The following is a 16,874-nucleotide window of genomic DNA, read 5'->3' as shown; positions in this document are numbered from 1 at the left end:
TTAGTGGTGAGGGGACTGTTTATACTGAGTATCTACTGGGGAGAATAAATAAGTGTATAAATACCTAAATAAAGAAGTATGGCCCTATAGGTAGGCACCTGGTTGGCCATTGTGTGAACAGACTGCTGGACTTGATGGGCCTGGGTCTGATCCAGCAGGGCTTTCCTTATGTTCTTATCTCTGTGAAAATGAGCCCACACAGAATCCGGCTTGTAAATTATAGAGAAAATTATAGAGAAAATTATATTGTTTTGTCTTCATTGGCCACTTTATTATATTCTTCTGACTTGGTTGATTACATCGTTCCCTTCCTTCCTTGTGTATTAAAACTATTTACGATAGGTATTTGAGACCTCTTTCTGGGGAATTATCACCCAAGGTATTGCCGTTGCCATTATGATAACAGGGAATGAATTTTACTCTATTGGGTCTTTCATTGGGCAATCTTGTGTTTTCAGCCGCAGTTTAAAGCTATCATAAATAGAGGAAAAGAACAAAAGCCCAGGCCACAGAAAAGCAAAGATTCCCAGCAGGAAATAACGGCAGGCATACAGAATAATGTTCTTAGGGAGGAATACTAATAATACTAAAACACGAGGTCACCTGCTGAAGCAGGAGGGTGAGAGATTCAAAACAGAGAAAAAAGAAGTATTTCTTCATGCAACACAGGGTTAAATTGTGGAACTCCCTGCCCCAGGATGTGGTGATGGCTGCCAACTTGGAAGGCTTTAAATGGGAAGAAGACATGTTTATGGAGGATAGGGCTATCCATGGCTACTAGTTAACATGAATTCTAGCCATGATGCATACCTATTCCCTCCAGGATCAGAGGAGCATGCCAAATATATTAGGTGCTGTGGAACACAGGCAGGATGGGGCCGCTGCCGTCGCCCTGTTTGTGGGCTTCCTAGAGGCACCTCGTTGGCCAATGTGTGGACAGACTCAAACAATCTTTATTTTACGGTCATTTGACCAAAAATGGAACACCTCTAATCAAGAGTAACATACATTTGCAATAAAACAGTATCAGTCAATCAAAAAGTCCACAAAATAAAACATATCAATAAAATCCCATATCTAAAAGGGTGAGCAAACCAGCTTCTAAAACGTTTATCTATTCAAATTGTACCTATTTGTACATTATATCCTTTCGGGCCTTATAGATAGCAGCACAGAATTCGGCCACACATCTCGAAGTTTGTGTGTTACTATCTTCCAGTAGCAGTTGGATACAGATTTTATCAGGTAGCCCTGTATTATTTCTTAGAGTTTCTTGAATAGTCTTAGATCTAGACTCATGATGGAGAGGGCAGTATAAGAAGACGTGTTCACGGGTCTCAATTTCTTCACCATTGCACGGGCAGACTCTCTTGGAAAGAGGGATTTTTTTTATATCTGCCTTCTAGGACGGCCGATGGCAAAGCTCCACATCTGGCTAATGTGTCCTGTGTCACCAAATATGGGGCTGCCGTCATCAGGTGTCTGAACTTCTGTGAGGCTATGAAACCAGGGGACCTTGCGAGGTCATGCTGTCTCTCAGTGTCTTCCACTCTCTGCCTTACTACTTTTTTAAACTGATCTCCGCTCAGTATCAATAGATCCTGGGGTGAAAACCCTAGTTTTCTTAGGTTTAATTGCACCTCCTCGGACCATTTGGACTGATATGCGTCCAGACTAATCATTGCAAGGCCGCCGGGTTTTTGTACATTTAAAAATATTGTCGAAGGCTTTCATGGTCAGAGTTCATTGGTTCTTGTAGGTTATCCGGGCTGTGTCACCGTGGTCTTGGTATTTTCTTTCCTGACGTTTCGCCAGCAGCTGTGGCAGGCATCTTCAGAGGAGTAACACTGAAGGACAGTGTCTCCCAGTGTCAAGTGTGTAGGAAGAGTAATATATAGTCAGAAAGGGGTTGGGTTGAGCTGAATCATTTTTGTATATTTAGTTTGGCCCACATGTAAAAGGACATGAGATGGATTTTAGCTTCAATTCTCATCATGCCTGTCTCCAATCGGATCACAGCATTGGAGACACATCTCGGTACTTGTAAAATAGCGCGTAAGAATTTTGACGGCACTTTTTCCAGGACCTTCAGGCCTGGGCTCACAAATCCCAAGTATGTACCATACAGTAGTTGTGCCAAAACCTTGCCTGATACAACTTTAGGGCAGCCGGGATATATCAACCTCCTTTGGAATAGAAAAATGTTATTATAGCATGGGCTGAGCTCTCAGCACGATCAGCAATGTAATTATAATGGGCCAAGTTTGATCCTGAGTCCTGTATTAGCACTCCCAGATATTTAAAGGAGTTTACTTGCTGGATGTCATTTCCGTCTAATTTCCATTTCCTAATTTTTGGGAGGGGACAGACTGCTGGACTTGAGGGTCCTTGGTCTGATCCAGCTTGGCTTTTCTTACGCAAAATGGGGGAAACACAAAATAAAGGTCCAGACTCCAGCTGCCAACCTCCAGGTGGGAAAAAGTAGAATAGTGCTGTAACAATAGCAATTGGGCAAGGAGAAAAAACAGCACAAGCTCTAAGTTTAAGAAAAAAGCAATGCTATTTATAGAAACAAACTATATACAACTAAGTGCAACAAGAAATATCAACTACAGTGCCATGGAAATACTAAGCAATATCCAATTGAGACGGATTACAATGAAAACTCTAGAAATTCCCAAAGTTGGCAAGCAGGACTTGAGATGGAACGGCTTGAATGACAAAAAAAGGTAGTTCATGCGCAGTAGCAAAATTGAAGGCAAACACTATCTTAGACATTAGTATTTCCATGGCACTGTAGTTGATATGTCTTCTTGCACTTAGTTGTATACAGTTTGTTTCTATAAATAGCATTGCTTTTTTCTTAAACGTAGAGCTTGTGCTGTTTTTTCCTTGCCCAACCTCCTGGTGGGGCCTGGAGTTCTGGAATTACAACTCTCCGGACGACAGAGATCAACTCCCCTGAAGGAAATGGCAGCTTTGGAGAGCAAACTCGGCGTCCTGGCTGAACTCCTTCTCCTCCCTCCATTCTGCCCTTCCCAGGCCGTACCCCCAAATAGATACGCCCCTCGGTCCAAGATGCCCACTTAACACCAGCCCTGTTCACAAGTGACAGTGAACACAAGTACAACCCGTGCGCACTTTTTAAAAATACATGCGTCGAGTGATTCCCACCTTCCACACGTGCACAGCTAAACGTGTGATGGAAACCCCACATTTATCCTGGTACTGGTCCCCAATTTAATTTGTAAAGTGAACGCAGGTGGGCTGTTCTGTACAAACAGGTGCAAGGACGTACATGTAGGCGGTGCGCACGTTTGCTGGAACGTGGGAACAGGCCTGTAAAGTTCGGCAAATGCAAAATTCACGATTCGTGGTACTTGCTACATGTTCATCCCAACAATGTACTAAAGGGGAAGTTTCCATTCCTGGAAACCAGCCCAGACCGCTCTTGCATACTAAGAACCAGTGTGGTATGGTCATTAGAATGGCAGGCAAATACCTGGCAGATTTGGATTCCTGACCCCACAGTACCACGATGCGCGCTAGGTGATCTTTGCGTGGTCATTCTCTCTTTAGCATGGTGAGTGGTTAAGAGCGGTGGACTCTAATCTGGAGAGCCGGGTTCGATTCCCCACCCCTCCACATGAGCGGCGGACTCTAATCTGGTGAACCGGGTTGGTTTCCCCACTCCTCCACATGGTCAGCTGGGCGGCCGTGGGCTAGTCACAGCTCCGTTAGAGCTCTCTCAGCCCCACCTACCTCAAAGGGGTCTGTTGTGGGGAGGGGAAGGGAAGGAGATTGCAAGCCGGTTTGATTCTTCTTAAAAGGTAGAGAAAGTTGGCATATAAAAATCAACTCTTCTTCTTCTTCGCCTACCTCACAGGGCTGTTATGGGAAGAAAACAGGGAAAGGAGAGCCACACGGGCCGCTCCAAGCTCCTTCGAAGAAGCATTGGATAAAAATGCACTCGATATTTTTCCTCTGAGTCATCGGGCCCTATTTGGCTGAGCTCGCTCGGTCACATCACCCCTTTCCCAGTTTTGCTAGCCTTGCGTCGAACACAGTCACGTGACCTTAATCCCTGCCCACCGCTCGCGGGCACTGTTTTGTTGACCTAGTTCCACGTCCAGTTTCCATCTTAGGACCGAAAGAACATGTGCCAACTAGTCTGTCTGCAGAGCAAAGCCGGGGCACAGCTGGCTCCACGCCAACAACATTACCGCTGCAGCATTTTGACTGCTTTGCTTCCAAGCACAAGTCACGAGAACAGTCCTGTCTGACTCCAACATCAGCAGCTAGGGTCGCCAGATCCCCATGGCCATGGGCAGGGTGTGTGTCTGGGTAGGGTTGCCAACTCCAGGCTGGGAAACCCCTGGAGATTTGGGGATGGAGCCTGGGGAGGACAGGGACCTCAATGGGGTACAATGCCATGGAGTCCACCCTCCAAAGCATCCATTTCCTCCAGGGAAACTTATCTCTGTAGGCTAGAGATGAGCTGTAATTCTGGGGGATGGCCAGGTTCCACCTGGAAGCTGGCATCCCTATCAGCATCTGACTTCACCCACTAGGTGGTTCAACGTGAGGCACTGCGTAACTTTAGCCCTGGAAATCCAATTGTATTTTGCAAGCAGTACTTTCCCAGTTAGGTTTCAGAGGATCCCGTGAAGCTTACAGATTCTCATCAAGGAGAAGTACGGTATGGCACAGTGGTTAGAACACAATGAAATAGGACTGAGCATCCCCAAGCTCAAATCTATTTACACCAGACCTTGACAAATATTCTTTGGCCTTATGAGCCACCCCCAAAATCTGGGTTTTATACTTTAATGACCATACTTTCTCATTAGAAGAAGAAGAGCTGGTTTTTATACCCTGCTTTTCTCTGCCTTTAAGGAGCCTCAAACCGGCTTACAATCGCCTTCTCTTCCTCTCCCCACAACAGACGCCTTGTGAGGTAGGTGGGATTGAGAGAGCTCTACGGTAAGAGAGCTGTGACTAGCCCAAGGTCACCCAGCAGGCTTCGTGTGGACGAGTGGAGAAACGAACCCGGTTCACCAGATTAGAGTCAGCCGCTCATGCGGAGGAGCGGAGAATCAAATCTATTCTCCAAATTAGAGTCCCCCACTCTTAACCACTACATCACGCTGGCTCTTATTGCTACCACAAACCCTAATCCTAAATTCTTCACCGCTTCTTGTCATTTTTTTTAAGCTATGTTTCCAACTATGTATTGCACTGTGAAATACCTATAACATTTTCCTGGATTTGTGGTTCTGGATACATTTATGAACTTTTCACATGTTCAGTATTTAAATAATACCATTAAATATACAGTTAAGGAACCCACATTTTTTAATTATGTATTTAAAGGTAAAGGTACCCCTGTGCAAGCACCGGGTCGTTCCTGACCCATGGGCTGATGTCACATCCCGATATTTACTAGGCAGACTATGTTTACGGGGTTGGTTTGCCAGTGCCTTCCCCAGTCATCTACACTTTACCCCCAGCAAGGTGGGTGCTCATTTGACCGACGTCGGAAGGATGGAAGGCTGAGTCAACCTTGAGCCGCCTACCTGAAACTGACTTCCGTTGGGATCGAACTCAGGTTGTGAGCAGAGCTTTTGACCCCAGTACTGCAGCTCTTACCACTCCGTGCCATGGGGCTCCTTCTAATTATGCATTTAACGGCCCTTTAAAAAATTATCTTCTTACAGATCCCCCTGAAGAAGCCCAGGCAAAACACATAGGGGCAGTATAAACTGAATAAAATGATTACTTTCCCCACTGAGCCACTGTTTTATTGTTCTTTGGCTCTCTCTTTGCTGCAGCCCTCGCCTTCCGTATGGCACAGGTGCGGAGCAAATGCCCCCTGGATCCGGGCCAAGTTCGCAGTGAGCTATTTATGATTTCTGAAGATCGGTTTCATTTCCTGGTGGCGAAAGAGGCCCCGTTCAGGACGTCAAGCAGCAAAACATGAGAATGTGTCACATGGCAGAACAGGAAGCAAACCTTGCATGACGATACCCAAAAGCAGAACAGGACAGGGAAACAAAACTCCTATTTTTGTGAATTGTGAGAGTCAGGATTTAATCACCCCTTTGCCTCATCCCGCAGTGTCGGAAAGGAGAAGAAAAACAAGGACTGAAGTTTCTTATATTACATATTACTCGGGTTGCCAACCTCCAGGTGGTGAATAAAAATAATCCTCGTGCTAAACCAAGAGAGTAGCAAAAACAGTAGCGACTAAAGAAGCTTTGTGAAATGGGACCTATACCGGATGCCCCTCTCACCATTTGCTTTGATTCTGTCTATGCGCTGTCTGAATTTGAGTTTGTTACCTTTTTCAATGTGACTTTATAAAGGATATGTTTTAACCACGACATGCAAAAACAATTCTTTTGGGTATGTTAGGAATTGTCAATTGTTTTTGTCGTTGCACCCTCCTGAGAGTGTTTGTATTTTGAGGAGGGTTTTTGCACTGAATATAATATGCAATATATATTTTCCCATTGTTATGAGGTTGTGAGTTTCATTTAGTCAGTGCTACTGGTTTTGCTAATCTCCAGGTGGTAGCTGGAGATCTCTCGCTATTACAACTGATCTCCAGGCGATAGAAATAAGTTCCATTTCCGCTAGTTAGAAATTCGTAAGTTCAGATGAGCTTTCTTATTGGCGAGATGTAGTGCCCTAGACTCAGCCGAGACACAAGGGCAATACGATAAAATTATTGCAGATGAACGAAAATGCCCATTTTTTCCAGATCAAATGCCCACACTGTTTTAGCATGTCCACAAAATAATATTGCAAGAAATTAATATATCACTCCTTGGATAAAACAAGCTAAAGACACTTTCTGAGAAGCGGATACTGCGTTATCTGCTGTCAAACAAGTCGGTCAATTGCGTGAGAGATGTGGCAACTTTTCTCTTTGTGGCGTCAAGGAAAAAATGAAATTTCATTTCCTCTTTTTAAAGTGTGAAGTGGTGGATGGATAGCCAGTGGCTGTTAAATCTAGGGAAAGGAAATCAGTTCCTCTGGAGAAAATGGCCGCTTTGGCAATTGGACTCTATGGCATCGAAGTCCCTCCCCTCTCCGAACCCCGCCTTTCTCAGGCTCCGCCCCAAAATCTCCAGGTATTTCCTAACACGGAGCTGGCAATCTTATATATGACTGACCTAACACACAGGGTGTCTAGGAATTTGATAAATCGAGATTATTTTCCGACAAAATAGTCAACTCAAAACAGATCTGGCTCCTTGCCTCTTGCAGATGCAGCATCTAGGGTTGCAGCTCAGGGTTGGGAAATACCTGGAGATTTTGGGGGTGGAGCCTGGGGAGGGAGGGGTTTAGGGAGGGGTGGGACCTCAGCAGGGAATAATGCCATAGAGCTTACCCCCCAAAGCAGCCGTTTTCTCCTGGGGAACTGATCTTGATTGTCTGGAGATCAACTGTAATAGCAGGGGATCACCAGGTGCCATGCTCGTGGTGGAGATAGGGCATCAAGGGACAACCCAAACAGAGCCTGCTGGATTGCTGTGAGGATAAAATGGAGAAGGGTGAGCCATATTTGCTGCCACGGGCAGGATAAAAATGTTCCAAACAGAAACTACCCAGCTTATCCCCCCTACTACTGTGAGGAGGAATGGGCATTCTAGCAGGTTCATTGGTCCCATTCTCTTAACTCTTCCCCTGCGGCAACCTGATCTTTGTTTCTTGGTGCCGGTCACCGTCCCAACATTAGCTAAAACTTCCTACACAGCATCTCCCTGGAACTATTTGCAATTTGATCAATTGACGTTAGTAAGAGCTTCTACTTTAGAAGAAGAGTTAGTCTTTATATGCCGACTTTCTCTCCCACTTAAGGAAAACTCAACCCGGCTTACAATCACCTCCTCTTCCCCTCCCCACAACAGACACCCTGTGAGGTAGGTGAGGCTGAGAGAGCTGTGACTAGCCCAAGGTCACCCAGCTGGCTTCATGAGTAAGAGTGGGGAAACAAACCCAGTTCACCAGATTAGCCTCCGCCACTCATGTGGAGGAGTGGGGAATCAAACCCAGTTCTCCAGATCAGAGTCCATCGCTCCAAACCACCGCTCTTAACCACTACACCATGCTGGCTTTATTATAATTTTTAAGCAAAAACTGGAAAAGCCATTTTTATCTTCCCTATTTGTGCCGCTGCTGCAGCAAGAATTTAATAACTGAACTGGTATTATCCTCATGCAGAAAAGAAAGTCCCTGTTTTGTTTTTTTCATATTTCTACAAATTCAGCGAGAATACAGAGAACTCTCCCTTCGGCGGGGGGGAAGCGACATATACCTAATTCTTCCCGGGGAAAACAGAAATAGTTGTACTATCTCCCAAACAATCTCCACTATCTTTGAAATGTCCTGACCAAAAAGACAGAAAATGCTACTAGATTTTCCAGTGGCATAAAATCTTAAGGCCGGACAATAGCGTCAGCTCACCGCCTCTTTAATTTTGACTGTGAGCCAAGAATGCAAAGGGTAACTGCCTGTCTTTTTACCTGCGTTGTAAGAATTACCTTCTGTTATTAACACACCCATTCAGCGTGGCATAGTTGTTAAGAGTGGTGGACTAATCTGGAGAACCAGGTGTGATTCCCCGCTTCTCCGCATGGGCAGCTGACTCTAATCTAGAGAACCGGGTTTGATTCCCCGCTCCTCCATATAAGCGGCGGACACTAATCTGGAGAACTGGGTTTGATTCCCCACTCCTCCACATGAGTGGCAGACTCTAATCTGGAGAACCGGGTTTGATTCCCCCCTTCTACACATAAAGCCTGCTGGGTGATCTTGGGCTAGTCACAGTTCTCCAAGAACTCTCTCAGCCTCACCTACCTCACAAGGTGTCTGTTGTGGGGAGAGGAAGGGGAGGTAATTGTAAGTCACTCTGAGACTTCTTAAAGGTTGAAAAAAGCAGGGTATAAAAACCAACTCTTCTTCTTCTTTCTCCAAGGAGTTCAGAGCAACATACATGGTCTTCCTCTCCCTCCTTTTATCCTCCCAACAACCCTGAGAGGTAGGCCAGGCTGAGAAAGAATCCAAGATCGAGCTACTATGGGCTACCATAGATCAAAATGGACTAGATGGACCAACCCTCTAACCCAGCATGGCTGTTCTTACATTTATCCTCAGATTCTCAGAATTTTCACCAGGTCCACAGGTAATTTCTTTTGGGGCTCTAACATATTTCTCCCTGTGGGTAAAATCAAGCCCATCATTCCAGAATTATCGTCGGACGAGTCAGAAAACAGGAAACCACAAGACTGAAAGAAATAGAGAGTCGACGAAAGATGAATATTGAAAAACCCAAGGATGAGGATGCGCTCTAGATTCTCCCTGTAAATAATTTGCAAAGTGGTCAATGAGCCCAGTCTGGATTTGTGTTACACTCCACCGGTAATCACCTGCCTCCTTAAAAAACATCCCCTCTAAGTTCACATCCGACATCCCAAGGTTGTGTGTAAATTGCTCTTTGGCATTATTTATCTCGGTTGCCTTCAGAACCCGTTTTGGGAATAGGCTTTCAAAAAACACCTTACGAGTCACCGTTGCAAGGAGGTTACTATGCCTAATTGGCTAACCGTTGAGATCGAGGGCTTTGGTCCATTCCACGTTGGGGGAATACACAGTTCTGGCGGGGGGGGGGATCAATGTTTTATAGTTATGAAGCGCAATCAAGCTGGGAAGAAAATAACGATTTAGTCTGCAAGGCTCACGCTATCACCCAGTCATTTGACGCGCCGAGATATTTTGCAATTAAGCATTATTCATCTGAAACAAGAGATGCAGTCCTCTGATCCTGAAAGTGTACAATCAGAGTTGAAAGGAAAGAGCAATTCTGAGTACGACCAGGATTTGTGCATGGAGTAGGGTTTCCAACCGCCAGGTGGTGGCTGGAGATCGCCAAGTATTACAACTGATCTTCAGCCAATAGAGATCACCTGGAGAAAATGGCTGCTTTGGCAATTGGACTCTATGGCACTGAAGTCCCTCCCCTCTCCAAACCCCGCCCTCCTCAGGCTCCGCCCCCCAAAATCTCCAGGTATTTCCCAACCTGGACCTGGCAACCCTAGCATGAACACATGAAGCTGCCTCACACCGAGTCGGATCGCTAGTCTGTTAAGGTCAGAATTGTCTTCTCTGACTGGCAGCATCTCTCCAGGCTCTCAAGTCGGTCTCTCGCATAGCTGCAACATGATCCTTTTAACTGGAGGTGCTGGAGATTGAACCTGGGACCTTCTGCATGCCAAGCAGATGCACTACCACTGAGCCACAGCCAAATCCTACACACCATTGACAGTCTTGATGGTTTGTTCTTTGAACAACAGGCCCATCTCCCTCATCATATCATCTATGACAGACTCTTATACTTGCAAGACCACCCCTTCCAGACATGCCAGGATGGACTTTATGATCTTCCCACCAGGGCCTCTTCCCTTTTTGAAAGAAGTCTTCCTGTAAAACAAGATCCTGACAACGTGGAGGGGCTGTGGCTCAGCAGCAGAGCCTCTGCTTTGTATGCAAAAGGTCCCAGGTTCAATCCCTGGCATCTCCAGTTCAAGGATCTGCCAGTAGGAAGAAGAAGAGTTGGTTTTTATATCCCTATTTTCCCTACCTTTAAGGAGTCTCAAACCGGCTTACAATCACCTTCCCTTCCTCTCCCCACCACTGACCCCTTGTGAGGTAGAGGTGAGGCTGAGAGAGTTCAGAGAGAACTGTGACCGGACCACGGTCACCCAGCTGGCTTCATGTAGAGGAGTGGGGAAACCAACCCAGTTCACCAGATTAGAGTCTGCCGCTCATGTGGAGGAGTGGGGAAACCAACCCGGTTCTCCAGATTAGAGTCCACTGCTCTTCGTCACTACACCATGCTGGATCCCTAGGTGATGTGAAAGACCTCCACCTGAGACCCTGGAAAGGTGCTGCCAGTGAGAGTAGACAATAGTGACCTTGATGGACCAATGGTCTGATTCGGTATAAGGCAGCTGCGTTTAACATATAGTAATGAATGCATTATGTGCACGGTGGGGTGCAGAGCTCTGATGTTCAAGCAACACAACCCCCAAAGCACTTTTGGGTTCTAGGAGAGCCAGTGTGGTGTAGTGGTTAAAGTGTCAGACTAGGACCTGGGAAACCCCGGTTCGAGTCCCCGCTCTGTCATCAAACCTTGCTGGGTGACCTTGGGCCAATCACACACTCTCAGCCTAACCTACCTCCCAGGGTTGTTGTGAGGATAAAATGAAAGAGAGGAGAATGAGGTAAGTTGCTTTGGGTTCCCATGGTGAGAAAGGCGGGATATAAACAAAGTAAGTAAATAAATTAATACTGACACAGGCCACAGATACAAAGATCCTTCTTTCAAGCTCCCTTGACCAAAAGGTCTTGAGGAGTACAATCATAAGAGTTGGAAGGGACCACCAGGGTCATCTAGTCCAACCCCCTGCACAATGCAGAAAATTCACAACTACCTCCCCCTCACCCACACACACCCCAGGGACCTCTACTCCATGCCCAGAAGATGGCCAAGATGCCCTCCTTCTCATGATTTGCCTAAGGTCATAGAATCAGCATTGATGACAGATGGCCATCTAGCCTCTGCTTATAAACCTCCAGGGAAGGAGAGCTCACCGCCTCCCGAGGAAGCCTGTTCCACTGAGGAGCCACTCTAACTGGTAGAAAATTCTTCCTAGACGGAAACTCTCTGCATTTAATTTCAACCCGTTGGTTCTGGTCCGACCTTCTGGGGCAACATAAAACAACTCGGCACCCTCCTCTATATGACAGCCCTTCAAGTACTTGAAGATGGTTATCATACCACCTCTCAGTAAAAGGGGAAGCCTTTATTTCTTTAAAGAAAATATGGTGGATAGATACTTGGCTACTGCCAATGTTGCTCCTGAGTCTCTATCTGCCAGCAAAAAGTGGACTGTTTTATCTTTTGTTACAGTGGCAGGGAATTTGATTAAGATACGGGTAATCCATTGATTGCGATAGGCATTGTATTGGGGGCATTCCAACATCACATGAGATAGTGAATCCACTCTCTTCCAGTCACATGGACAAAGCCTATCTGAATAAGGTAAGTTGCCATATCTTCCATTTAACACCACTGAAGGGGTGGCATTCAAGCGAGCAAGCCGAAAGCTCTATAGTAACAAGGGACTATTAAATTGCTAAAATAAGCTGGAGTTCACAAAGATGGAAGGATACCTAAAAACTGGGTAGAGCATGCTCTCCTAGCATGCACTATAGAGCTGGAGTATTCAATTTTTTTTTAAATAGTTCATGATGGTTAATATAGATTGACTTTCCCCCATACCTAAGAAGGTATCGTGGACTGCCAAAAAACCCCAAATCACTGGGTTATAGATCAAATCAAGCCTGAACTGACCCTACAAGCTAAAATGACTAAACTGAGGCTATCATACTTTGGTCACATTATGAGAAGACAAGAGTCACTAGAAAAGACAGTCATGCTAGGAAAGGTTGAGGGCAGCAGGAACAGAGGAAGACCCAACAAGAGATGGATTGATTCAATAAAGGAAGCCACAGCCCTCAGTTTGCAAGATCTGCGCAAGGCTGTCAAAGATAGGACATTTTGGAGGACACTGATTCATAGAGTCGCCTTGAGTCGGAAGTGACTTGACGGCACTTAACACACACATAATAAGGTATCCTTAGATAGACCTAGGATTACTAATTTCTTGTCTATTTCTTGCATCCAACGGGAGCAAAACTGGTCTCGATACAAAGATCCAACACTCCAATGCAACTCCTTTTGATTAGGAGCTCATGTCCATCCTCCAAGATAGCGGTGTTGTTTTTGCAGTAACTTTGCAGTGCAAACTGCCAAGAACACAGCAACTTTCTATAGGCTGGCCAATAAACAGCTTTGTGTGAGTCACCAGCTAGCTCTCTTTCACCTACAGAATCTCAAACGATCAAAGATTACCACTCAACCCAATTCAGTGGCATGTAACCCAGAGAATGCTTTATGAGTCGCTCTTTCCCATTGGAAAAAGAGTGACTAAAAGGAAGAAAAGATGCTCAAAAGATGCTCAGGCCAGTCTTGACCTGGTAAAGTGGGATATCCTTTAACAACAAGAAGAACAGAAGTGTTTCAACAGAGGATTTATAAACCATTCTGGTGTCTCCAGCAAGAAAGGAGAGAAAATTCTTAAGAGGAGGAGGAGAAGAGTTGCCTTGCCTTGAAAGAAGAAGGAGAGTTGGTTTTTATATGCCGACTTTCTCTACCACTTAAGGGAGACTCAAACCGGCTTACAGTCACCTTCTCTTCCCCTCCCCACAACAGACACCCTGTAAGGCAGGTGGGGCTGAGAGAGCGTGACTGGCCCAAGGTCACCCAGCTGGATTCATGTGGAGTAATGGGGAAACAAACCCAGTTCACCAGATTAGCCTCCGCTGCTCATGTGGAGGAGTAGGGAATCAAACCCGGTTCTCCAGATCAGAGTCCACCTCTCCATTAGAAGAGATAGAATGGGGATCAGCAAAAACAGCAAATATGAAGCTTTCTAGAGCAGGGGTGTTAAACATAATGCCCATGGGCCAGATTTGGCCCCTTGAGAGCTCTTATCGAGCCCACGAGTCAGCCAAGGCAGTCACCCCCCTCCACTCTCAGTCTGGGCTGGGGAGTCATGGCCGGGCCCAACCAAGTGACATTTATATCATATCCGGTCCTCGTAACGATTGAGTTCAACACCCCTGTTCTAGAGGTCACAGAAACACAGAGCTGGATGGGACAAGAAGAAGAAGAAAAGAAGAGTTGGTTTTTATATGCCGACTTTTTCTCCCACTTAAGGAAGAATCAAACTAGCTTACAATCGCCTTCCCTTCCCCTCCCCACAATAGACACCCTGTGAGGTAGGTGGGGCTGAGAGAGCTCTAAGAGAGCTGTGACTTGCCCAAGGTCACCCAGCTAGCTTCATGTGTAGGAGTGGGGAAACAAATCCAGTCCACCAGATTCCGCCACTCATGTGGAGGAGTGGGGAATCGAACCCGATTCTCCAGATCAGACTCCACCGCTCCAAACCACCGCTCTTAACTCCTAGATGCTCCCTGTTTTCAGGTTTCATTCCTAGACTCTCCAAGAAGGGAACTGCGTCCTGAAGAAAGAAAACATGAGTGTGTCACACCAAAATTTGAACAAGGGATCCCCAATGGGCTAAACAGAGACATTGTTTGACCACGAACAGGTAACAAAAAAAGAAAGTAGTAAGTAGAGACATATAAGCAGAGACGCATAAAGTGGATGATATTGGGCAATTCCTTAACAAGAAGGCAGAGCCTAACTGCACACAAGGGAAGATGCACCTGTAACCACACAAAAGGGTTCCTTGATAGACCAGCCCACGTCAAAATGTTCCAACGTACGTAAAAAGAGTTGGAATCACATGTAGCTGCCTTATACTGAACCAGACCATTGGTCTATAGAGGTCAGTATTGACTACTCAGACAGGCAGCGGCTCTCCAGAGTTCCAGGAAGAGGTCTTGCACATCACTTCCTACCTGATCCTGTTCAATCTGAGGTTCCTTGGGATTGAACCTGGGACCTTCTGCATGCCAAGCAGATGCTCAGCCACGGATGATGTTATTGGGGGGGGGGGAGCAATACTGGAGCTATCTTTGGACAAGGAGCCCACCCACTTGGCCAGATTCCATTTTTCAGAAGAGGGAGGATGTCTCGCCATTCTCCATCCACTACTTAATGCAGACCTTCTATAAAACTAGTTACATGTTGGTCCATGAGGGCACAAAACAAGAGTTGAAAAAACAGAATCCCTATCAAATAGACTCCCTAGCCCACACTGTTTTAGCATGCCCACAAAATAATATTGCATGAAATAAATATATCACTCCCTGGATAAAACAGCTAAAGACGCTTTCTGAGAAGTTGAAAATGTAACATCAGAATTTCATAAGTAAATCACACATCATTGGAATTCATTTCTGGATGGTTATCCAGAATGTAAACGAGATTATCAAGATCAAAATTTTCTAAGTGACAGCCCTTCAACCTCTTCTTCTCCAGACTCTTCTCCTTTCCTCGTAGGGCTTGGTCTCCAAGCCCCTGATCATCCTCCTCGCTCTCCTCTGCACCCGCTCCATTCTGTCCACATCCTTTTAGAAGTGAGGCCTCCAGAACTGCACACAATACACCAGGTGCGGCCTGACCAATGCAGTGTACAGCGGAACTATGACATCTTGTGATTTGGATGTTATGCCTCTGTTGATGCACCCCAAGATCGCATTAGCCTTTTTTGTCGCTGCATCACACTGGCTGCTCATATTTAATTTACGGTCCACCCGTACCCCAAGATCTTGTTCACACACAGTGCTACCCAGAAGTGTTGTTGTAGCAAAGGCAAAGGATGCTCCCCAATGCACCACAACAGGGACATGCAGAGACGCACTGCACACTCAGACATACCCATCTTATCAATAAAGTAACATTTGTGCCATATCGACATGGTGCTCAAAAGCTCTTCGGACAGATTATAATCCCACGTTAATAACCTCCTATGAAAAGAGTCCGGTTCAGATGGTTCTTTCTATCACGTATGGTGGACTTGTCTGAGACTACAGACGTACTGGAGAAAGAACTCCAAAAGATGTTCCAGCAAAAAATCCCCCTTGATGCAAAAAACATGCTGTTAGGTATTATACCATCAGAACTCCATCCGCAACTCAAGGAGTTATTTCAATGTGCTTCAACTGCTGCGAGGTTGATCTTAGTGAGGAAATGGAAGCAATCGCTCCTCCCAGATATAGAAGAATGGAAAGACAAACTAATGGAATATGCTATCTTGGCAAGAATGACCAATATGATAAAGACAAGTAACGATACGATCTTTGAGCAACATCATGAGAAATGGGAATTATTTTATAGCTATGTTGAGGCTCATGATTAATAAACTTTAACTGAGAAATTAGACGGTACTTAGTGGTATAACATTGTAGTTTCAACTTTACATTTAGATTATTTGGTGTGAGGAGATATTAAATAGCTATAGATGATGATTACTTAATGATTATGTTAATCGTATATCTTGCCCGACAATATAAATGCAAAGTAATGTTGTTGTCTGCATTGTAACGGCTACTTTTTAGTTTGATAATGGTATGACAGATATTTCCATTTTTTCCCTTTCCCGTTTTCCTTCTGTACCCCTTTATTAAAATAAAATTACAAATCATTTTTTTAAAAAAGAGTCAGGTTCTTGCACAAGAAACGTAGCATACTCGACCTGATCAGCTCCGAAGGGTGTAATGTTGGCCTTGACGGATCCCACGCCGATCCCCACGAGGACCAGGCCGACGAAGGCGGCGACGGTACAGTAGCGGTTGGTCCCCGGCAGGCGGCACGGAGAGCCGGTGGCATTAACGGGCGAGGAGCAGTTCTCGATGGGCGAAAGGGGGACGTCGCCGCAGAGCCACTGCATGGTGGTGGGGACGGCCATGGCGGGGAAGGCCAGCATGCCCAGCAGGTAGAGGGCCATGCTGGCCAAGATGGTGGGGAACTTGCCCAGCAGGGCGTCGGCCAGCCAGCCGCCAAAGGGGGAGACCAGGTAGGTGACCCCCATGAAGAGCAGCAAGGCCTGGCTGGCTTGGGCCCCTTCCCAGTTGTAGGGGGGCCCGTTCAGGAAGAGGACCAGGTTGGAGGTCACGCCGTAGAAGGCCGCCCGCTCCAGCAGTTCGGTCAAGAGCACGGCGGCGCAGGCCAAGCGTCGGCCGCGGAAGACGCTGGGGCCCCCGCTGCCCGGGGAGCGGGCGACGTCGTGGCCGCCGCTCCCCAGCAGGGGGCTCCGTTCGCTTGGCTCTTCCAT

The 16,874-nt window shown here is 46.1% G+C and overlaps 1 protein-coding gene across 1 annotated transcript in view; it reads right to left on the bottom strand.

Annotated features, from left to right (window-relative positions):
• The window catches only part of SLC15A4 (solute carrier family 15 member 4), a 49,590-nt gene extending 32,716 nt beyond the window's left edge, over positions 1-16,874 (bottom strand). Inside the window, exon 1 of the mRNA XM_056859082.1 lies at positions 16,296-16,874. Coding sequence (XP_056715060.1) covers positions 16,296-16,874 — 579 coding nt within the window. The remainder of the gene's footprint in view (positions 1-16,295) is intronic.

The sequence above is a fragment of the Euleptes europaea genome, chromosome 13 (genome assembly GCF_029931775.1).
Source record: "Euleptes europaea isolate rEulEur1 chromosome 13, rEulEur1.hap1, whole genome shotgun sequence".
NCBI lineage: Eukaryota > Metazoa > Chordata > Lepidosauria > Squamata > Sphaerodactylidae > Euleptes > Euleptes europaea.
Note: the sequence above shows the minus strand (reverse complement) of the source record. Positions and strands in the feature narration are given on the sequence as shown.